Source organism: Bombina bombina, chromosome 5, assembly GCF_027579735.1.
Source record: "Bombina bombina isolate aBomBom1 chromosome 5, aBomBom1.pri, whole genome shotgun sequence".
NCBI lineage: Eukaryota > Metazoa > Chordata > Amphibia > Anura > Bombinatoridae > Bombina > Bombina bombina.
The window spans coordinates 49,415,379-49,440,457 of NC_069503.1; the positions used below are offsets into that span (position 1 = coordinate 49,415,379).

The following is a 25,079-nucleotide window of genomic DNA, read 5'->3' on the forward strand; positions in this document are numbered from 1 at the left end:
ACCAACCCAGATTATTATGCTCATTTCTAAGCCCTTGAAGGCTGCCTCTTATCTGAATGGATTTGACAGTTTTTCACAGCTAGAGGGTGTTAATTAATGCTCATGCACGTGGAGTTATTTAAGAGTCAGCACTTATTGCCTTAAATGCAAGTTTGTCAAAAGAGCTGAGGGATCTGACAAAAAAACACATCACAATTTGTACTAATAAATACAAAATACAAAGTGTAACTGTTGTGATGTTTTCTTGTAAAATGACCTGAACATGGGTGTTCCATGAGCGTGTATGACATTTTCTCTCACATCCCAACGTATTTATCTAAACATTTCCGACCCCTTCAGCTCTCACTGTTTTTCTCACAAATAAAAAGGCAGCGAGGTTGTGACAAAATACTGATAATACTTAATACACAAATAGAAAGACACCTGAATATGAAACTATAGGTGACTGTAAGATGCGCATCTTTTTTTCTTTTAAATTGTTTATTATCTTTTTTGTTGATATTGAAAATAAACAGATATAAGTAGGATAATAAATGAAATAAATTAATTTGCCATGCAGGGCGGATAAATCAAACATCATTTTAACATGGTCTTCACCTGATGCAAATCAAGTTTCATTAAGAATTTATCTATGTAAAGAAAATGAAATAACTTCCAGCCAGATTACGAGTTTTGCGTTATGAGTGGCTCGGTAATAACTTGCAAGTTATTGTCACCGCTCACCTTTAAAAGCGCTGCTATTACAGGTTTGCAAAAAAACGGCGTTTGCGGGCAATATGGCTTTGAGCTGCTGTTACGTGCTCATGCACGATTTCCCCATAGATATCAATGGGGAGAGCCAGGAAAAAAATCCTAACACCTGCAATCGCGGAACGTAAAGCTCGTAACGCAGCCCCATTGATGTCTAAGGGGAAAGAAAATGTATGTTTAAACCTAACACCCTAACATAAACCCCAAGTCTAAACACCCCTAATCTGCCACTCCCGACATCGCCGACACCTACATTACACTTATTAACCCCTAATCTGCCGCCCCCAATGTCGCTGACACCTACATAAATTTATTAACCCCTAATCTGCCGCCCCCAATGTCGCTGCCGCCACTATACCAAAGTTATTAACCCCTAAACCTAACCCTAAGTCTAACCCTAACGTATCCCTAACACCCACTAACTTTAACCTAATTAAAATAATTCCAAATAAAAATTACAATTAATACATAAATGATTCCTATTTAAAACTAAATAATTAACTTTTAAAATAAAACCTAAGCTAGCTACAATATAACTAATAGCTATATTATAGCTAGCTTATGTTTTATTTTTATTTCACAGGTAAGTTTGTATTTATTTTAACTAGGTTGATTAGTTAGTAAATAGTTATTAACTATTTACTAACTACCTAGTAAAAATAAATACAATTTTACCTGTGAAATAAAACCTAACCTCACCTGTCTTACAGTTAAACCTAACATTACACTACACTAAAATTAAATAAATTACAGTAATGAAATATAATTAACTAAATTACAAAACCCCCCCACTAATTTACACAAAATAAAAAAGAAATTATTAAATATTTAAACTAATTACACCTAATCTAATAGCCCCCCAAAATAATAAAACCCATAGCCTACACTAAATTGCTAATAGCCCTTAAAAGAGCCTTTTGCGGGGTATTGCCCCGAAGAAATCTCTTTTACCTGTAAAAAAAATGCAAACAACCCCCCCAACAGTAAAACCCACCACCCACACAACCAACCCCCCAAATAAAATTCTATTGAAATAAACCTAACCTGTTTTACAGTTAAACCTAACATTACACTAAAATTAAATAAATTACAGTAATGAAATATAATTAACTAAATTACAAAAAAAAACCCCACTAAGTTACACAAAATAAAAAAGAAATTATCACATTTTTAAACTAATTACACCTAATCTAATAGCCCTATCAAAATAAAAAAGCCCCCCAAAATAATAAAACCCATATCCAGCACGGAGCATTCTCTTCATACGGTCCAAGCCATACACTGAAGGTTCCCTTTAAGGGACGTCATCCAAGATGGCGTCCCTTGAATTCTGATTGGCTGATAGAATTCTATCAGGCAATAGGAATTAAAGGGTAAAAAATCCTATTGACTGATGCAATCAGCCAATAGGATTGAGCTTCAATCCTATTGGCTGACCCAATCAGCCAATGGGATTGAGCTCACATTCTATTGGCTATTCCAATTAGCCAATAGAATGCGAGCTCAATCCTATTGACTGATTGCATCAGCCAATAGGATTTTTTACCCTTAGAATTCTATCAGCCAATCAGAATTCAAGGGACGCCATCTTGGATGACGTCCCTTAAAGGGAACCTTCAATGTATGGCTTGGACCGTATGAAGAGGATGCTCCGTGCTGGATGTCTTGAAGATGGAGCTGCTCCGTTTCTGAAGGATGAAGATAGAAGATGCCATCTGGATGAAGACTTCTGCCCGCCTGGAGGACAACTTCTTGCCGCTTGGATGAAGACTTCTTGGATGAAGACTTCTCCTGGCTGGATGAGGATGGATGTCCGGTCTTCCAAAACTGTAAGTGGATCTTCGGGGGTTAGTGTTAGGTTTTTTTAAGGGTTTATTTGGTGGGTTTTATTATTAGCTTACGGTTTTTGTAAATGAGCTAAAGGGCAATGGGGAGCTTAGGTTTATTTAGATAGGATTTTATTTGGGGGTTGGTTGTGTGGGTGGTGGGTTTTACTGTTGGGGGGTTGTATATTTATTTTTTTACAGATTACGAGTTTTGCGTTATGAGTGGCTCAGTAATAACTTGCAAGTTATTGTCACCGCTCACCTTTAAAAGCGCTGCTATTACAGGTTTGCAAAAAAAACGGCGTTTGCGGGCAATATGGCTTTGAGCTGCTGTTACGTGCTCATGCACGATTTCCCCATAGATATCAATGGGGAGAGCCGGGAAAAAAATCCTAACACCTGCAATCGCGGAACGTAAAGCTCGTAACGCAGCCCCATTGATGTCTAAGGGGAAAGAAAATGTATGTTTAAACCTAACACCCTAACATAAACCCCAAGTCTAAACACCCCTAATCTGCCACTCCCGACATCGCCGACACCTACATTACACTTATTAACCCCTAATCTGCCGCCCCCAATGTCGCTGACACCTACATAAATTTATTAACCCCTAATCTGCCGCCCCCAATGTCGCTGCCGCCACTATACTAAAGTTATTAACCCCTAAACCTAACCCTAAGTCTAACCCTAACGTATCCCTAACACCCACTAACTTTAACCTAATTAAAATAATTCCAAATAAAAATTACAATTAATACATAAATGATTCGTATTTAAAACTAAATAATTAACTTTTAAAATAAAACCTAAGCTAGCTACAATATAACTAATAGCTATATTATAGCTAGCTTATGTTTTATTTTTATTTCACAGGTAAGTTTGTATTTATTTTAACTAGGTTGATTAGTTAGTAAATAGTTATTAACTATTTACTAACTACCTAGTAAAAATAAATACAATTTTACCTGTGAAATAAAACCTAACCTCACCTGTCTTACAGTTAAACCTAACATTACACTACACTAAAATTAAATAAATTACAGTAATGAAATATAATTAACTAAATTACAAAACCCCCCCCACTAATTTACACAAAATAAAAAAGAAATTATTAAATATTTAAACTAATTACACCTAATCTAATAGCCCCCCAAAATAATAAAACCCATAGCCTACACTAAATTGCTAATAGCCCTTAAAAGAGCCTTTTGCGGGGTATTGCCCCGAAGAAATCTCTTTTACCTGTAAAAAAAATGCAAACAACCCCCCCAACAGTAAAACCCACCACCCACACAACCAACCCCCCAAATAAAATTCTATTGAAATAAACCTAACCTGTTTTACAGTTAAACCTAACATTACACTAAAATTAAATAAATTACAGTAATGAAATATAATTAACTAAATTACAAAAAAAACCCCACTAAGTTACACAAAATAAAAAAGAAATTATCACATTTTTAAACTAATTACACCTAATCTAATAGCCCTATCAAAATAAAAAAGCCCCCCAAAATAATAAAACCCATATCCAGCACGGAGCATTCTCTTCATACGGTCCAAGCCATACACTGAAGGTTCCCTTTAAGGGACGTCATCCAAGATGGCGTCCCTTGAATTCTGATTGGCTGATAGAATTCTATCAGGCAATAGGAATTAAAGGGTAAAAAATCCTATTGACTGATGCAATCAGCCAATAGGATTGAGCTTCAATCCTATTGGCTGACCCAATCAGCCAATGGGCTATTCCAATTAGCCAATAGAATGCGAGCTCAATCCTATTGACTGATTGCATCAGCCAATAGGATTTTTTACCCTTAGAATTCTATCAGCCAATCAGAATTCAAGGGACGCCATCTTGGATGACGTCCCTTAAAGGGAACCTTCAGTGTATGGCTTGGACCGTATGAAGAGGATGCTCCGTGCTGGATGTCTTGAAGATGGAGCTGCTCCGTTTCTGAAGGATGAAGATAGAAGATGCCATCTGGATGAAGACTTCTGCCCGCCTGGAGGATGACTTCTTGCCGCTTGGATGAAGACTTCTTGGATGAAGACTTCTCCTGGCTGGATGAGGATGGATGTCCGGTCTTCCAAAACTGTAAGTGGATCTTCGGGGGTTAGTGTTAGGTTTTTTTAAGGGTTTATTTGGTGGGTTTTATTATTAGCTTACGGTTTTTGTAAATGAGCTAAAGGGCAATGGGGAGCTTAGGTTTATTTAGATAGGATTTTATTTGGGGGTTGGTTGTGTGGGTGGTGGGTTTTACTGTTGGGGGGTTGTATATTTATTTTTTTACAGGTAAAAGAGCTGATTTATTTGGGGCGATGCCCCACAAAAGGCCCTTTTAAGGGCTATTGGCAGTTTAGTGTAGGCTACGCGTTTTATTATTTTTTGGGGGCTTTTTTATTTTGATAGGGCTATTAGATTAGGTGTAATTAGGTTAAATATTTGATACTTTCTTTTTTATTTTGTGTAACTTAGTGTTTTTTTTGTAATTTAGTTAATTGTATTTAATTAATGTAATTTATTTAATTTCAGTGTAATGTTAGGTTTAACTGTAAGACAGGTTAGGTTTTATTTCACAGGTAAATTTGTATTTATTTTTACTAGGTAGTTAGTAAATAGTTAATAACTATTTACTAACTAATCAACCTAGTTAAAATAAATACAAACTTACCTGTGAAATAAAAATAAAACATAAGCTAGATACAATATAACTTAGTTATATTGTAGCTAGCTTAGGTTTTATTTTACAGGTAAGTATTTATTTAGTTTTAAATAGAAATAATTTATGTATTAATTGTATTTTTTATTTGGAATTATTTTAATTAGTTTAAAGTTAGTGGGTGTTAGGGTTAGACTTAGGGTTAGGTTTAGGGGTTAATAACTTTAGTATAGTGACGGAGACATTGGGGGCAGCAGATTAGGGGTTAATAACAGTAATGTAGGTTGTGGCGATGTTAGGGACAGCGGATTAGGGGTTAATAAGTGTATGTAGATGGAAACGAAATTGGGGGCAGCAGATTAGGGGTTAATAATATTTAACTAGTGTTTGCGATGCGGGAGTGCTGCGGTTTAGGGGTTAATATGTTTATTATAGTGGCAGCGATGTCCAGAGTGGCAGATTAGGGGTTAATAATTTTATTTTAGTGTTTGCGATGCGGGAGGGCCTCGGTTTAGGGGTTAATCCTCTGATGTGCCAAAAGAATACACATATAGCACTCACATATACCCACATAGAAAATCAAAAGATAATATCTTGAAAAGAGAATAGTACGTGTGTGAGAAGAATGCTTGGTGTGACTTTGTGAACTTATAATAAAAACATCAATCTTTATTAGTGTATAGTTAAAGGTTAGGATGTTAAAAACCCTAGAACAGGTGCCTTAGGACCTAAGGAAATAAACCATGCCGATATTGCCTATAATAGGTATGGGAGCTGGAGATAGTCACTGTATAAATAGAGGGTATTGCAGTAAATTAGTAGGCATGAAAATACTGGGGTGAAATAATGCAGCAGGCAGTTATGAGCTCCCCTAGTTAACATCATGTACAAAGATTAACAGCTCTAGTCAATTGGTGAGATACTAGTAATAACAGAGTGTCTGTGTCGTAAACGTAGCCAATAATAAGGCTGATATTGTGTGGCACCTTGTAGACACTACGTTGCAAATAATGTGATCTCAGGCTAGAATTGTAACATCAAATGGTCTAAGTAAATGGTGCCTGAAACGACTTATTTGTAACCAATGGTTGCTAGAGCAAAACGCTCATACCTGAGATACCATATATCAGCTCTGCTATGATTAGCCTGTGAAGATTAGCGCAATGGTGTCTGCTTCTAACTAATCAAGCTGCTGCAGGTAATACTAGTACAGTATCAGAGAACATAGAACTATTTTGGATTAAACAGAAAATCCTCCTAGGCTGGGGTAACAAACTAAATGTTACTCAATCATTAATATTAGAGTGACCCAAAGTAATCGGTTTTTCACTTGAGCAAAAGTGCTCAGCCCTATAGAGGTTTAAAGCTATCACTAGTTATAATAGATCCGTAGTCTGATAATATTGTACTAGTAAGTGCTAAATCAGCTCCGGTAAATAGTAAGGCAATACGGCTGAATGATTAAGTAACAGAGGTCTGAATATGGCCCAAGTTCTAATTTAAAATATTCAAAGGAGCCACAAACACCTCTCCCCCCCCCCCCCCGCCCTTGACATGTTTCACCATAATCTAACCCAAAGTGCATTGTACAGGTTTTTAGTTGGCTTAAAAATGATTGATATGGGGACGATATAAAACTGTTATTCTAAACCATAAAAAAAAATCTATTTCTCTTGTATTTTAGCTCAATTTTTTCAAGTTATCTAATACCTTAGATTTTTTAAAAAGCTGTTTCTTTCTCGTTTCAGTAGCATTTTTTGGGCTGTTTACACGAGATATATTTTTAATATGAACGTTTTGTGCAGCTCAGTTCATTGGTTAATAAAACACAATAATTAAAAAAAAACTTTTTAATTAAACTCTAATCACACAATTTAAATAATGAAAAACATTAAATAGTCATCTAAATAATAATTTATAATTGTTATTAAATGGAGGGATATAGATATTAAATATGACTATAATAAAATAGCATGAAATTATTAGCTGCACGTGTTATAAATTAGCAGCCTTAGGTAAGTAAATAGGCTGTATTCAGACACATTAGGGACTCTACAGACTAATACTAAATAAATTATTGTTAGATTTTCCTAACCCTGTGGATGAGTTTTTGTTTCTTACATGATAGTCTTTGAACATATGAAAAAAACAATTGTGACACTGTTTCTTATCTTTTTGTTCACTAGAGTTGGCTGTAATATTGTTTTCTAATTTAAAAAACATCTGTTCTTATTGACTGGAGTAGCTGTGAAAGGGGCTCAGACTGAGATAACAACGTTAAGAAAAAAGTTTGTAGGGAGTGAAAGAGTTAAATGATAAAGTATAGCTGTGGTTAATTATAACAGAGATTACTAAAATAGTAGGTGAATCACTATTACTATTCCTTTTTTTTTTTTTGTAATGATCAACAGTGGTAGATGTATATATTACTTGTTATTTAAGGGAATCAAGACAATAGAGAGACGCACTCACTGAGACAGAATAATAGCTAGAAAAACGTCTGTGCTTGTCCACAAGGCCAGTGCCACTCAGGGTGCATATTTTTTTTGCACACTATGCCTTTTCACAGAGAAACAATATCCCGTAGCATATCAGTCTGATCCTGCCCAATGACAGTCCAGCACCAAAATACCAGGCAATTCTTCTCTGAACGAGACAAACAACAAACCCCAGACGTACGTTTGAGAGGTCGAAACGTACCTCTGGGGTTTGTTGTTTGTCTTGTTCAGAGAAGAATTGCCTGGTATTTCGGTGCTGGACTGTCATTGGGCAGGATCAGACTGATATGCTACAGGATATTTTTTCATAGGGCTCCATGTACTAAAGCGTCAATTTTCTCGCCGATAACGTGTCTGCTCGACTCGCTTGAACTCGCAGCTAGCGAGATGTTGCCCGCCATATGTACTAAAAACTATCCCAAAAAATTGCGCGTCTAATCCGCATCGAGCACTGGCGAATGATTCATACATATGACGCCTCGCTATTTGCGAATGTACTATTATTCGCTTACAACTTGTCAGTCATGTTTGTCCCACGTGACTGTAAGGTGTCAAAAACCTCAGATTTGTCGCGGGAACATATTGCAGCACTATATCAAGGAAATTTTATCAATTTTTTCAGACTGCATAGTTCCCGAACTTGAAGCTTTACTGACATTTATTGTTATTGATAAATTAAGTATGGCTACTTCTCGATCGTTGCGGTAAATCTCCTCCCGTAAACGGGGTGGTCGAACTGCAATATGGGTACAGTCTATTGCCCCAAGAACATTTGGCATTCCAGCCACACTGTAGAATTGCGACTTTATCGATTGCCACACTTCTGTGGTAGATGGTAGACAAACATATTCTGGGAATATATGCATGAGTGCATCGATAACTTTGGATAGATGATGAGAAAAGGCAGACTGACTGAAACCAATGATGATGCTGGGCACTGCCTGAAATGATCCTGTGGCAAAAATGTGCAAGACAGCAAGAAACTTGAGTATTCCGGGAATGGCCCTTGAACGAGCCGTCACAGGCTCTAGAAAATGTGCTATTTGAGCATATAAAGTCAATATTGAATGTCGATCCAGACGGAACCTTTGAATAACCTCTCTATCGGAAAGGGCATCTAAAGGAACCCGAGGAAGGAATACCCACTGTACTCGTAATCTCATTCTTCTAACCGGATTTGGGGCATCAGGTTGATGAATTTGCCTTCTACCCCTGATTTGCATCAGACGAATAATATACAGTTGAAGAAGTGTCTCCATGGCTAGCAGGATCAAAAGTGAGTAACGATTCAATTGTACCCCTCTTTTAAATCAGTTGTAGGCGTTTATCTTATAGACCCTATTGTTTATTATGGTGCTCGCCACCTATTAGCTGGCGAGGGATTTTTCACGAGGTAGGTGCGGAGAAATTCACGAGCGTATAAATAGATAGTTTAGTAATTACTGTTTTGTGCGAGATTTATGTCGAGCGAGTATTTTCGAGCTACAAAAAAGACTGGAATTCAAGAGTTGCGGACAAGTTCGCTCGACATATGTTAATGTAAGGTTTTCAATGGATTTGTGGCATAGTACATACGGTTATTGATCCGCACGCAGAAATTTAGACGGAAATAGTCACGAAGACCTCGCAGACAGCTTAGTACATGGAGCCCATAGTGTGCAAAAAGAGACTGCACCCTGAGTGGCACAGGCCTTGTGGACAAGCACAGAAGTTTTTCTAGTTATTGTTTTGTCTCAGTGAGTGCGTCTCTCTCTTTTCTTGATTTTTTGTTACTTAAGGGAGTAATAGGATCATTAATAACTCTGTGAACAGATAAGTTTGCCTTATACTTATGTGTATGTGTAGGGTTATATGATTGCACACCCTTACTTAATTATTTTACAAGACACCTATATTTAAATAGTTATCCCTGTCCCTTTGTCTTGTCATATTGCTTAGGATTATTCCAGTAGTTATATAATTTATACAAATGATTTACCTACACTATGACAAATATTTGTGTAATTGTTAATTACTTCTATGGCCCATTGTGACTATATTAATAAGTAAACTTGTATAATATGACTGTCTAATTTCCTAAGATGTGATTTTAACCTGCACTAGCGGTGTATAGCTTAGCTTAATGCCAAATTAGATAGTTACAATTTTGGAATATAAACTGTATTTTGGGCTCAATGATTGAAAGCTCTCTGGGCTGGTGAGATTATTAAAGAATGCTCACCGGTCCTTCTATTTCCCTGGTGAAATTATCTAAAGCCACTTTTTACCCTGAAAACAGAGTGTCTCGCTAAGGGGCTGCATTTTCATATGAAATGTGCACAACAGAATTCGTATTTTAAAAATCATACAAAACAAATATTTCAACCATTCACTCAAAAATAAGCAGGGAAAAATTGTACTGTAAAGGTGCATCAAAAATCGTAACAAAACTCTTCACTAAAAATCGTATGTTAACAAAAAGTAAAATTTGTATGTAATTTACACAGGAATAAATTAAATATGCACAGCGTAAATCTTAATTGTAGTACCCTGGATGTGCAAAAATCAGACAGAAATTTGAACTTAAAATACAAAATGCGAACCGTAATTGTTGTTTTTCGTAAAATGGGCTGAACATGGGCGTTTCATGTGCGTATATGAAAATGTCTCTTTAATCCCAGCATAATTCTATAGAGATTTTTGCACTGTAGATCTCAGTTTTTTCTCGCCAACTAAAAGGTTGTGAGCTTTTCTCAAAACAATACGAACTCTTATAACCCCAAAAGAAAAACAAAAGAATACTAAAATATAGGCGAATGTAAGATGCTATACGCAGAAAGCAGCATAATGTGAGTTATATTGGTTGCAGGATTTAAATTTTAAAGTGCTCCCCCTGCTCCCTGCTAACTTCGCACTAAGGAGCGAAGTGTCCCTATCCAGCGAGCTTCATTATAATAGGAGCCATCTCGCCACTCGCAAGGACTGCCCCTTTTTTACTATCATTGCACCGGGGCACCCTGCGAGAGTCATTGAGAAAAAGTAAGTTTGAGCTGGTGAAGATTATATCATTGAGCCCTTTTATATTGTTTCCATTTCTTTCTGTCTTGATAAAAGATATAGCACTTTATGCATTTTTTCACTGTGGCCTTCCTTTGTTCCTAAAGATGAATTGCGTTTACAAACAAATTTAATTTGACTTCAATGCAGATCTATGTTTTTTGTTTAACTCCTTAACCATCAGCACTGTACCCTGTAAGACGCTGGATGTTAAGCCCTTAAGGACCAGCATCATACCCTGTATGACGCTGTCCTGAGCCTCTCTCTGCTGCAATCTCACTAAAAGTAGCAAGATGGCGCTATTTCTGCATTCCCCATGAGTGCATCGGGCAGCAGTGGTGCTGATTGTTGGTGGGTGGGAGGGTAAGGAGGGAGGTGGGCGGGCAGCCCATCTCTGGAGAGGGGCGGGTGTTAGGGGCAGGACTGCTATGCTACAGGAAAAAAACTTTTTTATTTTATTTAATAAAGCTGGCAATTTTGTAAAAACTGGGTACTGGCAGACAGCTGAAAGTACCTAAGATGGTGGTTATTAGAGGGCGGAGGGTTATAGAGCTTTTTGGGAGGAATCAGGGAGGTGGGAAAGTAAGGGGGTAATCCTACACTGAAGAACATACTTATAATTAAACAAATAAATAAAAAAAATGTCTAATACTGCATTCTGGAAGACTGTCTGTCAGTACTTAATATGGGGGTAACCATTGGGGTGGGGAGGGAAGAGAGCTGTTTGAGAGGGATCAGGGGGTGAGAATTGTCAGGTGGGAGGCTGATCTCTACACTAAAGCTAAAATTAACCTTACAATCTATCTAATTAACCCCTTCACTGCTGGGAATAATGAGTGTGGTGCACTGCTGCAATTGGCGGCCTTCTAATTACCAAAAAGCAATGGCAAAACCCTATATGTCTGCTATTTCTGAACCAAGGAGATCCCAGAGAAGCTTTTACAACCATTTGTGCCATGATTGCACAAGCTGTTTGTAAATAATTTCAGTGAAAAAGCTAAAGTTTGTGAAAAGGTGCTACTTGTACTTATTGCCCTATAACTTGCAAAAAAAAGCAAAGAACGTGTAAACATTGGGGATTTCTAAATTTAGAAACTATTTAGCATGGGTGTTTTTTGGTAGTTGTAGATGTGTAACAGATATTGGGGGTCTAAGTTAGAAAAAGTGTGTTTTTTAATCTTTCCTCATATTTTATAAAAAAAATTATAGTAAATTATATAATATGATGAAAATAAATATATCTTTAGAAAGTCAATTTAATGGCAAGAAAATGGTACATGGTAAATGAGTAAGAGGAGAATTACAGCTAAACACAAACACCACAGAAATGTAAAAATAGCCCTGGTCCTTAACGGCAAGAAATTGTAAATAGTCTGGTCTCGTACAGGCCCATTTATCAAGCTCCATACGGAGCTTGAAGGGCCGTGTTTCTGGCGAGTCTTCAGACTCGCCAGAAACACAACTTATGAAACAGCGGTCTAAAGATTGCTCTCCGCATTTAGCAAGGTCTTGCGGACCTGATCCGCAGTGTCGGATGAGGTCCGCAAGCCCTTTGATAAATGGGCCCCTAAGAGGTTAATTTAAATATATGCAGCTTTATAGACATGTTTAAAGAGACAGTATACACTAATGTTGATGTAACTGCATGTAATAGACACTACTATAAAGAATAAGATGCACAGATACTGATATAAAAATCCAGTATAAAACTGTTTGAAAACTTACTTAGAAGCTTTCAGTTTAGCTCTATTGAAAAGGTAGTTGGAAAGCCCACTGCAAGTGGGAAATAAGACACTCCCCCCTCCCCCTTCTTTTGCATATGAAAAGACCCTTTACACAAACAGGAGCAAGCTGCAGTAGGTAGCTGACGGTATTCACATAAAACTTTGGCGCTTGGTTAGGAGTCTGAAAATCAGAGCAATGTTATTTAAAAATAAGCAAAACTATACATTTAAAAAAACAAACTTTATGGGCTATATAAATAGATCATCTACAAAACATTTATGCAAAGAAAAAAATAGTGTATAATGTCCCTTTAACAATTTATATATAGGTTTTTTTCTATTTTCTTATTTAAAAAAAAATAAATGCTAGACGATGCTAATTATAACAAACACACAAAACTGCAGGTCTGTTATTTTAGAAATTCTAACATTTTATATTTTAGGCTTTTGTAAAGTATGGATTTATGTTAAAAAATGACAGAGCAATAAGTTTTGTGTATATGTATATAAGTAAATATTATATGTATGGCAATAAATGTTACACATCTGATGGGGGCTTCTGTTAAATACAAAAAGTAATACAGTGACTAATTACAAAAGCACACAGTTAGTTGCAGAGTAAAGCAATTTATATGTGTAGAATTATATATATATATATATATATATATATATATATATATATATATATATATATATATATATATACACTGTATATGTGTGTGTGTGTCTGTGTGTACTGTATATATGTGTGTGTGTGTCTGTGTGTACTGTATATATGTGTGTGTGTATATATATATGTATGTGTGTGTGTGTGTGTGTGTGTGTCTGTACTGTGTATATGTGTGTGTATATATATATATGTGTGTGTGTGTATATATATATATATATATGTGTGTGTGTGTGTGTGTGTACTGTATATATGTGTGTGTGTATATATATATATATATGGTTCAAATTTAGTCTGTCTGAGGACGAGCTGTTTAAGCTCGAAAACGTTCACAGAATAAAGGTGAATAATTCAAGCAAGTCCTTTGGAGTGTGCTTCCTTTTGCACATATTGTATATCACTTTTGCTGCACCCAAGGCCCAAGATTTGAAGTTAGGAGTGCACTTTGTCTATCTACATATATATATATAAATCGGTATATATGTGTGTACTGTGTATATGTGTGTATATCTATATATATATACACAGTATATATAAGAAATATAATGTATGCTAGAAAGATTAGAAAAAAAACGTACAGTTAGTTAACAAACAATAAAAGGGTCAAAGTATTAATATTGAAATACTCAGCATTGTATCACATACTGTATGTATCTAATAACATGTTAATATTATACATCTGTTTACAACTAAATTATGTTAAAATAACAATTCCCCTCAATAAAAAGATGGTATAATGCTGTTTCCTGAGATATTTTAGGACACAACAGAAACATCTCTCACATTTAAATAAACAGTTTGTTTCCTGCTTACTTATCCATATGATAATCACACCCTGAGGGGGAGGCAGGGACTCTGTATTCATGTGACACCAGAGGGGACAATAGACATCTATATGAGAACAAAAGCCCAGGTGTGACCCTCTCATTGTCTCCCAACTGACAAGTTGTACTCATGTGAGTCACACAGAGAAAGGTGACACTCCCACATTAGTATAAATATCTGTGTAACACTCAGTGATATCACAGGAGGAACCAGAGAGACTTCATACTTACAGAGCTTCTGCTAAACGGTAATGTGCAAACCCTGACATAAATCTTTATTAACAGCCTCACACTGTTGTGTTTTATATAATGATGAGAAAATATTGTTCTGTATTTTGTTATGATAAAGATAAAATATTTCACTTCATATAAGAAACTGAGTTTTTATATAAAAATCTCAATTGTGCTTATTTAATTTGTTTTCTATATTATTCATGCTGTGTTAATTAATTTAATGTTTAGTTATTTCACTAAAAAAGGATAATTTAATAGATAATGATTTACTGCAGTTTGTGAAATGAATGTTTGTAGCAGAACCAAACCATATGTTCAAGCTTCAGGAGGTCTGTCCAATAATACATTTCTGGGGGTTGTTCCTGTTATCCAATGAGCAATAGATTCGTAACTATCGGCCAACCAGAATCCTGTATTTCCCTATAGGTTTATAACTAACTGTAGAGCCCAGATAAACCATTTTCATTTAATATTAGTTTGAAGCTGCTATTTGCTCCAGTAATAAATATCACTCAGCTTATGGCCCTGTTGTATCAGTCTCATCACATATACTGATCTAATGATAAATATCTTGTGATCTGCATATTATTTCTAATGAGGTTATTTTATAATACATTTCTTATTTCTATTAGCTGCACCTGTTTATCATCAGAACGTTTATCCCACTGATCTGTGACTGATTCTTGTTGTTAGTAAAGACCTTAGTAAGTGTATTCTGCACCTTCAGCTGCTGCTGTTTATGTCACATGATCACAGACTTAAAGGGACAATGTCCTGTACATTTGTTTTTCCCTTAAAGGGCCACTGTAAGTAAATATTTTCTATGCCTGTTACTAACTAACTAACTAACTAACCCAAATACGCTTTTTATCAATAGCATTTCATTAACATATCTCTACCGTATATCAGAAATCTTGCCTGCAAATTTAATTCTTTTCCAAACCCACTCCGTGGGTATCCTTTGCTCTGTACCAATCCGTTTACAATACCTAGGTTTCAAAATGGCGCTTTAAACACAATTTCATTGGTTTAAGTATTTTGAACACACAGTGCTGAAAATAGTGGGCAGGATAACGTGACATCATCAGGGAATAAAAGATATAACTTTTATAACGTTATGAAACTTCGTTTTGGAGAAAATATAGGTCAGTAGGTTTTAATTAATGTTTATTAACTTTAATATGTTAGTTGTTTGGCTTAAAAATTATAACAGAAAGTATTCCTTTAAAATAACAAGAAACCCCAAATGTTTTTCTTTATTTAAATAGAACATATAATTTTCAACAACTTTCCAACTGATGTTTGCTTCATTCTCTAGATATCCTTTACTGAAGCAGCAGCAATGCACTACTGGGAGCGAGCTGAGCACATATAGTGAGCCAATGACAAGAGGCTTGTATGTGCCACTAATCAGCAGCTAGCGCACTATAGTGCATTATTTGCTTTGTCACAATGGTCCCCAAGGGAATAAAGCAGATTTTATAATAGAAGGAAATTGGAAAGATGTTTAAATTTTAATCATAAAAGTTTAATTGTGACTTTGCTGCCACTTTAAAGGGACAGTAAACACCAGCATTTTTGCTGTTTAAAAAGGTAGATAATCCCTTTATTACCCATTCCCCAGTTTTGCATAACCAGCACATTTATAATAATATACTTGTTACCTCTGTGATTACCTTGTATCTATGCTTCTGCAAACTGCCCCCTTATTTCAGTTCTTTTGACAGACTTGCATTTTAGCCAATCAGTGCTTGCTCTTAGGAGCTTCACGTGCCTGAGCTCAATGTTATCTATATGAAAAACATGAAGTAACGCCCTCTAGTGGTGAAAAACTGTCAAAATGCTTTCAGATTAGCGGTGGCCTTCAAGGTCTAAGAAATTAGCATATATACCTCCTAGATTTAGCTTTCAACTAAGAATACCAAAAGAACAAAGCAAAATTTGTAATAAAAGTAAATTGGAAAGTTGTTACATGCCCTATTTAAATTAGGAAAGTTTTTTTTTTTTACTTGACTGTCCCTTTTAATGTGTTTCTAATGACTTGTTTTACCTGGTGTATAAAATAGTATAAACTGTATGGGAAATTTCACCTTTAGCTTTATTTTTATGTAAAATAACTGTTTGCTGTTTGTAATTTCTTTTCATTATTAAATTGTACACAGCCTTTTAAATGACCTGAGGCTCCAGCTCCTACTTAGCATATGCAGGAGATCACATTATATAAAAATAGGAGTCTGTTATTGGCTGATAGCTGTCACATGGTACAGGAGTCTGTTATTGGCTGATAGCTGTCACATGGTACAGGTGCAGAACTACATTTCCCAGAAAACAATCTATTGCTCTTTTTAAATTCATAGTAAGTTTTATTGCATTGTATTTTTATTATTCATCTGTGGTTTTGTAATTCTATATTTTATGGTCATTTTAAATGGACTGATGTGTGATATGGCCACAATTAAATAGATTTTCTACCATTATGTTGTATAGATCTGGGGATATTCATATTTAAGGGGCAATTATAACACCCGAAGAGCTAACTGTACTAAATGCTTGTGCTGAATGAATAGCACATATGTAATAACCTATACAGCTGATCTGTATCACATGAATTGTTATGTGTGCCTTTAATGATACCATACATACAGTTAATCAGAACCATTATTTATTATTATCTGTCTAAACCATTTAATATACTTTTTACAGACACGGCCAGAGCACTGAGAGATATCCGGTATTGATGTAACTGGAATGAATAAGGGAACCTTCTTCCTGAGCACAGACATTGGAGCCGGTTATCAGCATTAACTCATATGTGTTAGGTGAGTAAAATAGATATTATGCTGACTTTAATTACTGGGAAAATAGAATAGATCACTCAATAAACAAATATAAACTATTATATTTATATCTGCATCTTTAAGAACATTTGTGTCAGTGATGTTATAAAGAAGGAGCAACCACCATTGGGCTGAGGAGGAGGGATAAAAATACTACTCTCCCCTCTGTCCTTTTAGACAGACCATGTCTAACAACTGCCTAACCTCACCCCCAGACCTGGTTCATTACTCAGAACACTTGCAACTCCACCTTCCCCTGCCCTGACCTCGCTCATGGAACACCCCACAACTCCCCCAGTGTTCCCCACACCAGAACCACCATTGATTTGTGTGCTTAATTTTACAGTGAGTATTATTAAACTAATACAGTTTTTGGCTGTTTATATAAATAGAACAACAACAGCCTATATTATCATAAGGTCACTGCTTCTTACCCTCTCAAAACATCTCACACTGATGATTAGTCTGTGATGATTAAGACATCAGGTTCTCACCCAACCAGTTAAGCATAAGCAGGGCAGGGCTGTATGTGCAGTTGCTTGTGCAATGTTAAATGAGGATGGTGGATGCCACCTCTCTTGCCCAGAATACAGATGTACTTGTTCCCTGGCTGAGAACATTATCCACATGCACCTTGTTTAATGTGGCCCTATAACTTGTTTTTATCAGTAATCAGTCATTTAGGTTACTATGATGAAGTAATGTTTACATTCTATGTCATCCTTTTTAAATAGTGATTTACAGGTAAATACATTTAAAAATACAAAACGGAAGACATTTTTGAGTATAAAAAAATGTTTTTTTTATTGAGATGGATTATATTATAAATGAATAAACATTCTTATTTTTCTTTATTCCATTTCTTTTTATGTAGACAAACACATGAATAGTTCATATACATCCTTCACTACAAGAAACATCAGAATGATACCGCAAACTCCAATAGTTTTAGGCACTAATGACTATTCACAAACATTGGGGATATCACAGCAGATATTTAAAGAAGATGGTGAATTGTCAGGAACTGGGAAGCAATCATTATGTACAGAGAGTAATTTAGTCATCAAACAAGAGGACAACATTTATGACTTATCTAGTGAAATTATTATCCCCGAGGAAAAACCACACACATTTACTGAGTTTTCAAAACATATTAAAGAAGGGAAAGATCTACAGTCTAGCCAAATGATTCATACAAAGGAGAAACCTTTCAAATGTACAGAATGTGAGAAAAGCTTTAGATGGAAGTCTCATCTACTAGAACACCACAAAATACACACAGGTAAGAAACCACACACATTTACTGAGTGCGGTGAATGTTTTACAAAAATGGATCATCTGAAAACTCATAAAAAGATTCACACAGGAGAAAAGCCTTTCACATGTACAGTGTGTGGAAAATGTTTTACACAAATGGATTGTCTGAAAAGTCGTGAAAGGATTCACACAGGGGAAAAACTGTTCACATGTACAGAGTGTGGAAAATGTTTTAAAGAAAAGAATAAACTGAAAACTCATGAGAGGATTCACACAGGGGAAAAGCTGTTCACATGTACAGAGTGTGGAAAACGTTTTACAAAAAAGAGTAATCTGAAAACTCATAAAAAGATTCACACAGGAGAAAAACCGTTCACATGTACAGAGTGCGGAAAAAGTTTTACACAAATGGGTCATCTGAAAACTCATAAAAAGATTCACACAGGAGAAAAGCCTTTCACATGTACAGAGTGTGGAAAAAGTTTTACACGAATGTATTGTCTGAAAAGTCATGAAAGGATTCACACAGGGGAAAAACTGTTCACATGTACAGAGTGTGGAAAACGTTTTATAGAAAAGAATAATCTGAAAAGTCATGAAAGGATTCACACAGGGGAAAAGCTGTTCACATGTACAGAGTGTGGAAAACGTTTTACACAAAAGAGTAATCTGAAAACTCATAAAAAGATTCACACAGGAGAAAAAACGTTCACATGTACAGAGTGCGGAAAAAGTTTTACACAAATGGGTCATCTGAAAACTCATAAAAAGATTCACACAGGAGAAAAGCCTTTCACATGTACAGAGTGTGGAAAAAGTTTTACACAAAAGAGTAGTCTGAAAAGTCATGAAAGGATTCACACAGGGCAAAAGCCATTCACATGTACAGAGTGTGGAAAAAGTTTTACAGAAAAGAGTAGTCTGAAAAGTCATGAAAGGATTCACACAGGAGAAAAGCCTTTCACATGTACAGAGTGTGGAAAATGTTTTACACAAATGGATTGTCTGAAAAGTCATGAAAGGATTCACACAGGAGAAAAGCCTTTCACATGTACAGAGTGTGGAAAATGTTTTACACGAATGGATTGTCTGAAAAGTCATGAAAGGATTCACACAGGGGAAAAACTGTTTACATGTACAGAGTGTGGAAAACGTTTTAAAGAAAAGAATAATCTGAAAACTCATGAAAGGATTCACACGGGAGAAAAGCCGTTCACATGTACAGAGTGTGGAAAATGTTTTACAGAAAAGAGTAATCTGAAAACTCATGAAAGGATTCACAAGGGAAGAAACCTTTCACATGTTTAGAAAGTGGAAATACCTTTTTTATTGAAGTCAGGTATCCCAAAACACCAAATATTTACACACAAATAAACTTTCTATACACAGTGTACAAACCTTTTTACGATTATCCTAAAGAGGGCAAACTCTATAAATAGAAGCAAGAAAAAAGATCCTATTGTAAATAATACTTTCTAAATCCCAGTTATAAAAGCCCAAGATTGGAAGTGCTCTCCTGCTGACCTTTGTTCCTCTATATATGTGCACCTCAGTTTCTCTCATATCAATGTGATAGAATGCAAACCCCACACAGGAATATACAGATCTGTCCTCATACTGACCCATTTGCACAACCATTCACCACCAAAGCACCCCCAGTGTTGTGTATGAATATGCCAGTGTTAGGAGTTGTATGTTTGTTTTACATAGTGGAGGAAATAATTACATTTACAGAATAAAGGAGTCTTTATATGAATAGAGTGTTAGAGAATTCTATAAACAAGAACATCAGTCTCAAATGATTGACATCTGGGAGATATATTTAATGTGCACATCATGTGGATAAACCTTTTCTTATAGCAATAGATGCTTAGCATTGTACATGTTATATACCAGAGGAATTACTGAGGGGAAACTGATTTTATTTCATGAGACACAATATCAGTAACCGGTACATACGTGATCATAATCAGTTTAATTTAAATGGCTACTATAACCTACATGTATACTGGGTATGTAATATGTGTGTCATGTGATCATAATCAGTTTAATTTAAATGGCTACTATAACCTACATGTATACTGAGTATGTAATATGTGTGTCATGTGATCATAATCAGTTTAATTTAAATGGCTACTATAACCTACATGTATACTGGGTATGTAATATGTGTGTCATGTTCTGTATCTTGATATTATGGGGCCTACTTATTAAAGGTCTTGTGGACATGATCCGACAGTGCGGATCATGTCCGCAAGACCTCGCTGAATGCGTAGAGCAATACGCTCTCTGCATTTAACATTGCACCAGCAGCTCACAAGAGCTGCTGGTGCAACGCCACCCCCTGCTGACTCGCAGCCAATCGGCCGCCAGCAGGGAGGTGTCAATCAACCCGATCGTACTCGATCGGGTTGATTTCCGGCAATTCCTGTCCGTCTCTTCAGAGCAGGCGGACAGGGTTATGGAGCAGCGGTCTTCAGACTTGCCAGAAACACGGGCCCACAAGCTCCATCCATCCATTGATAGTGTAATCTAATATAATTTCCTATCAGGCCTGTGTGTTTTGCTGACATACAGAGCCTACTGTGTTTAATTGCTGCCCTCCGTAGTCTATGAGTCACGACTCATTTGTGTTTAACCTTTTTTTAATTTCCCCCCCCAAAAAAATAATTTAAATCATTTTTCTAGTGTAATCTAATAGTATTTTCTATCAGGCGTGTGTTTATCTGACTTACAGATCCTACTGTTTTTAATAGCTGCCCTTCCAAGGCTATCAGCCACGACTCATATGTATGTGCTTAACCTTTTTCTTTAAATTGCCAAAAAAAAGTATTTAAATCATTATGCTAGTGTAATCTATTTTTATTTTCTATCAGGCCTGTGTCTAACTGTCTATCTGACTTACACAGCATACTGTTGTTAATTGCTGCCCTACGTAGCAGCCAGCCAGTGCGACCACTCATATGTGCATTGCACTTCTTAACATTATTTTAATATTAAAATTTAAAATTTTAAAATATTTTGCTAGTGTAATCTAACTTAATTTTCTATCAGGCCTGTGTTTTTGTCACTTACACAGCATACTGTGTTAAATTGCTGCCCTACCTACCAGCCACGACTCATATCTGCCAGCCTGTGTGCCAGGCCCAACTAGGCAATTAGTGGCACCAATCATAATTCTTGTAACAGTATATAAAAAATTAAAAATCATAATTTTTTGGACTGCAAATATTCAGTCTCCTAGTGCCATTGAATTGCAGATTCCTCCTGCCTGCCAGCCTGTGTGCAAGGCACAAACTAGCCAATTAGTGCCACCAATCCTAGTTGTTGTAAAAGTATTGTTAATCTTTAAAATTCCAAATTGATTGCTTGTGATTCATCAGTTTGCTCGTGCCATTGAATTGCACTTTCCTCCTGCCTGCCAGCCTGTGTGCCAGGCCCAACTAGCCAATTAGTGGCATCAATCATAATTATTGTAACAGTATATAAAAAATTAAAAATCATAATTTTTTTGGACTGCAAATATTCAGTCTCCTAGTGCCATTGAATTGCATTTTCCTCCTGCCTGGCAGCCTGTGTGCCAGGCCCAAACTAGCCACTTAGTGCCACCAATCCTAGTTCTTGTAACTGTATTGTTAATCTTTAAAATTCCAAATTGTTCGCTTGTGATTCATCAGTTTGCTCGTGCCATTGAATTGCACTTTCCTCCTGCCTGCCAGCGTGTTTTCCAGGCCCAACTAGCCAATTAGTGGCACCAATCATAATTCTTGTAACAGTATATAAAACATTTTTAATCATAATTTTTTGGACTGCAAATCTTCAGTCTCCTAGTGCCATTGAATTGCAGTTTCCTCCTGCCTGCCAGCCTGTGTGCCAGGCCCAAACTAGCCAATTAGTGCCACCAATCATAGATGTTGTAACAGTATTGTTAATCTTAAAAATTCCAAATTGTTAGCTTGGTATTCATCAGTTTGCTCGTGCCATTGAATTGCACTTTCCTCCTGCCTGCCAGCGTGTTTTCCAGGCCCAACTAGCCAATTAGTGGCACCAATCATAATTCTTGTACCAGTATATAAAAAATTTAAAATCATAATTTTTTGGACTGCAAATATTCAGTCTCCTAGTGCCATTGAATTGCCTTTTCCTCCTGCCTGCCAGCCTGTGTGCCAGGCCCAAACTAGCCAATTAGTGCCACCAATCCTAGTTGTTGTAACAGTATTGTTAATCTTTAAAATTCCAAATTGATCGCTTGTGATTCATCAGTTTGCTTGTGCCATTGAATTGCACTTTTCTCCTGCCTGCCAGCGTGAAAAATGGAAATTTTGGATTAAGACACAGGATAGAATTATACAAAGTGAATTAATTTCAAGATTTGAAAATACCACATATATAATGGAAAGTAGACTCAGAGAAGAGTGGTTATCATTTTAATAAAGGAAGGGGGTAAAGTACAACAAGCACGATTGTTCAGTTGGGTTTATCTACTCCTCCTTATATTTTTTCTTTTTCTTTTTTTTTCTTTTTCTTTTGTTTGCACTTCTTTCTCTAAGTGTCTAAATTGTATCCACTGATGGAAATGGTGAAGAAATGATGGAAATATTACAAAAATGTTTTCCTTTATGTCATGAAGTTTTTGTTGAAATATAAGTCTGTATACTTATGCTAAAAAAATAAATATTACAACATTATTTGATATTGAAAAATAAAAACTGAAGATCCGCCTGCACTATACCCCTTCTGCCTTGCCGCCTTGCTTCTGTACTAATCACCGTCGCTAACTTCTTTAATACCAGGTAAATATGGCAGCCGAGCTCCCCCCACCGTTACGTAGCTGCCTTCTTCTTCAAATGATCAGCAAATCAGAATCCAATCCTCGGTCAGAAATTGCACGCGCTTGCAAGGCAGAAGGGGTATAGTGCAGGCGGATCTTTGGTTTTTATTTTTCAATATCAAATAATGTTACTGCAAGTGTTGACTGTCCCTTTAAGTTTCATTTTGACTTTACTGTCTCTTTAACAGTACATAAAACAATGTCAAATTAACCCCCGACCTTCACCAACCCAGATTATTATGCTCATTTCTAAGCCCTTGAAGGCTGCCTCTTATCTGAATGGATTTGACAGTTTTCCACAGCTAGAGGGTGTTAATTAATGCTCATGCACGTGGAGTTATTTAAGAGTCAGCACTTATTGCCTTAAATGCAAGTTTGTCAAAAGAGCTGAGGGATCTGACAAAAAAACACATCACAATTTGTACTAATAAATACAAAATACAAAGTGTAACTGTTGTGATGTTTTCTTGTAAAATGACCTGAACATGGGTGTTCCATGAGCGTGTATGACATTTTCTCTCACATCCCAACGTATTTATCTAAACATTTCCGACCCCTTCAGCTCTCACTGTTTTTCTCACAAATAAAAAGGCGGCGAGGTTGTGACAAAATACTGATAATACTTAATACACAAATAGAAAGACACCTGAATATGAAACTATAGGTGACTGTAAGATGCGCATCTTTTTTTCTTTTAAATTCTTTATTATCTATCTTTTTTGTTGATATTGAAAATAAACAGATATAAGTAGGATAATAAATGAAATAAATTAATTTGCCATGCAGGGCGGATAAATCAAACATCATTTTAACATGGTCTTCACCTGATGCAAATCAAGTTTCATTAAGAATTTATCTATGTAAAGAAAATGAAATAACTTCCAGCCAGATTACGAGTTTTGCGTTATGAGTGGCTCGGTAATAACTTGCAAGTTATTGTCACCGCTCACCTTTAAAAGCGCTGCTATTACAGGTTTGCAAAAAAACGGCGTTTGCGGGCAATATGGCTTTGAGCTGCTGTTACGTGCTCATGCACGATTTCCCCATAGATATCAATGGGGAGAGCCAGGAAAAAAATCCTAACACCTGCAATCGCGGAACGTAAAGCTCGTAACGCAGCCCCATTGATGTCTAAGGGGAAAGAAAATGTATGTTTAAACCTAACACCCTAACATAAACCCCAAGTCTAAACACCCCTAATCTGCCACTCCCGACATCGCCGACACCTACATTACACTTATTAACCCCTAATCTGCCGCCCCCAATGTCGCTGACACCTACATAAATTTATTAACCCCTAATCTGCCGCCCCCAATGTCGCTGCCGCCACTATACTAAAGTTATTAACCCCTAAACCTAACCCTAAGTCTAACCCTAACGTATCCCTAACACCCACTAACTTTAACCTAATTAAAATAATTCCAAATAAAAATTACAATTAATACATAAATGATTCCTATTTAAAACTAAATAATTAACTTTTAAAATAAAACCTAAGCTAGCTACAATATAACTAATAGCTATATTATAGCTAGCTTATGTTTTATTTTTATTTCACAGGTAAGTTTGTATTTATTTTAACTAGGTTGATTAGTTAGTAAATAGTTATTAACTATTTACTAACTACCTAGTAAAAATAAATACAATTTTACCTGTGAAATAAAACCTAACCTCACCTGTCTTACAGTTAAACCTAACATTACACTACACTAAAATTAAATAAATTACAGTAGTGAAATATAATTAACTAAATTACAAAACCCCCCCACTAATTTACACAAAATAAAAAAGAAATAATTAAATATTTAAACTAATTACACCTAATCTAATAGCCCCCCAAAATAATAAAACCCATAGCCTACACTAAATTGCTAATAGCCCTTAAAAGAGCCTTTTGCGGGGTATTGCCCCGAAGAAATCTCTTTTACCTGT

At 36.0% G+C, this 25,079-nt stretch overlaps 1 protein-coding gene across 1 annotated transcript in view; it reads left to right on the top strand.

Moving 5' to 3' along the window:
- LOC128659819 (oocyte zinc finger protein XlCOF6-like) overlaps positions 1–20,072 on the top strand; it is a 128,083-nt gene extending 108,011 nt beyond the window's left edge. Inside the window, exon 4 of the mRNA XM_053713389.1 lies at positions 18,493–20,072. Coding sequence (XP_053569364.1) covers positions 18,493–19,624 — 1,132 coding nt within the window. The 3' untranslated portion in view covers positions 19,625–20,072. The remainder of the gene's footprint in view (positions 1–18,492) is intronic.
- Positions 20,073–25,079: the final 5,007 nt, after the last annotated feature.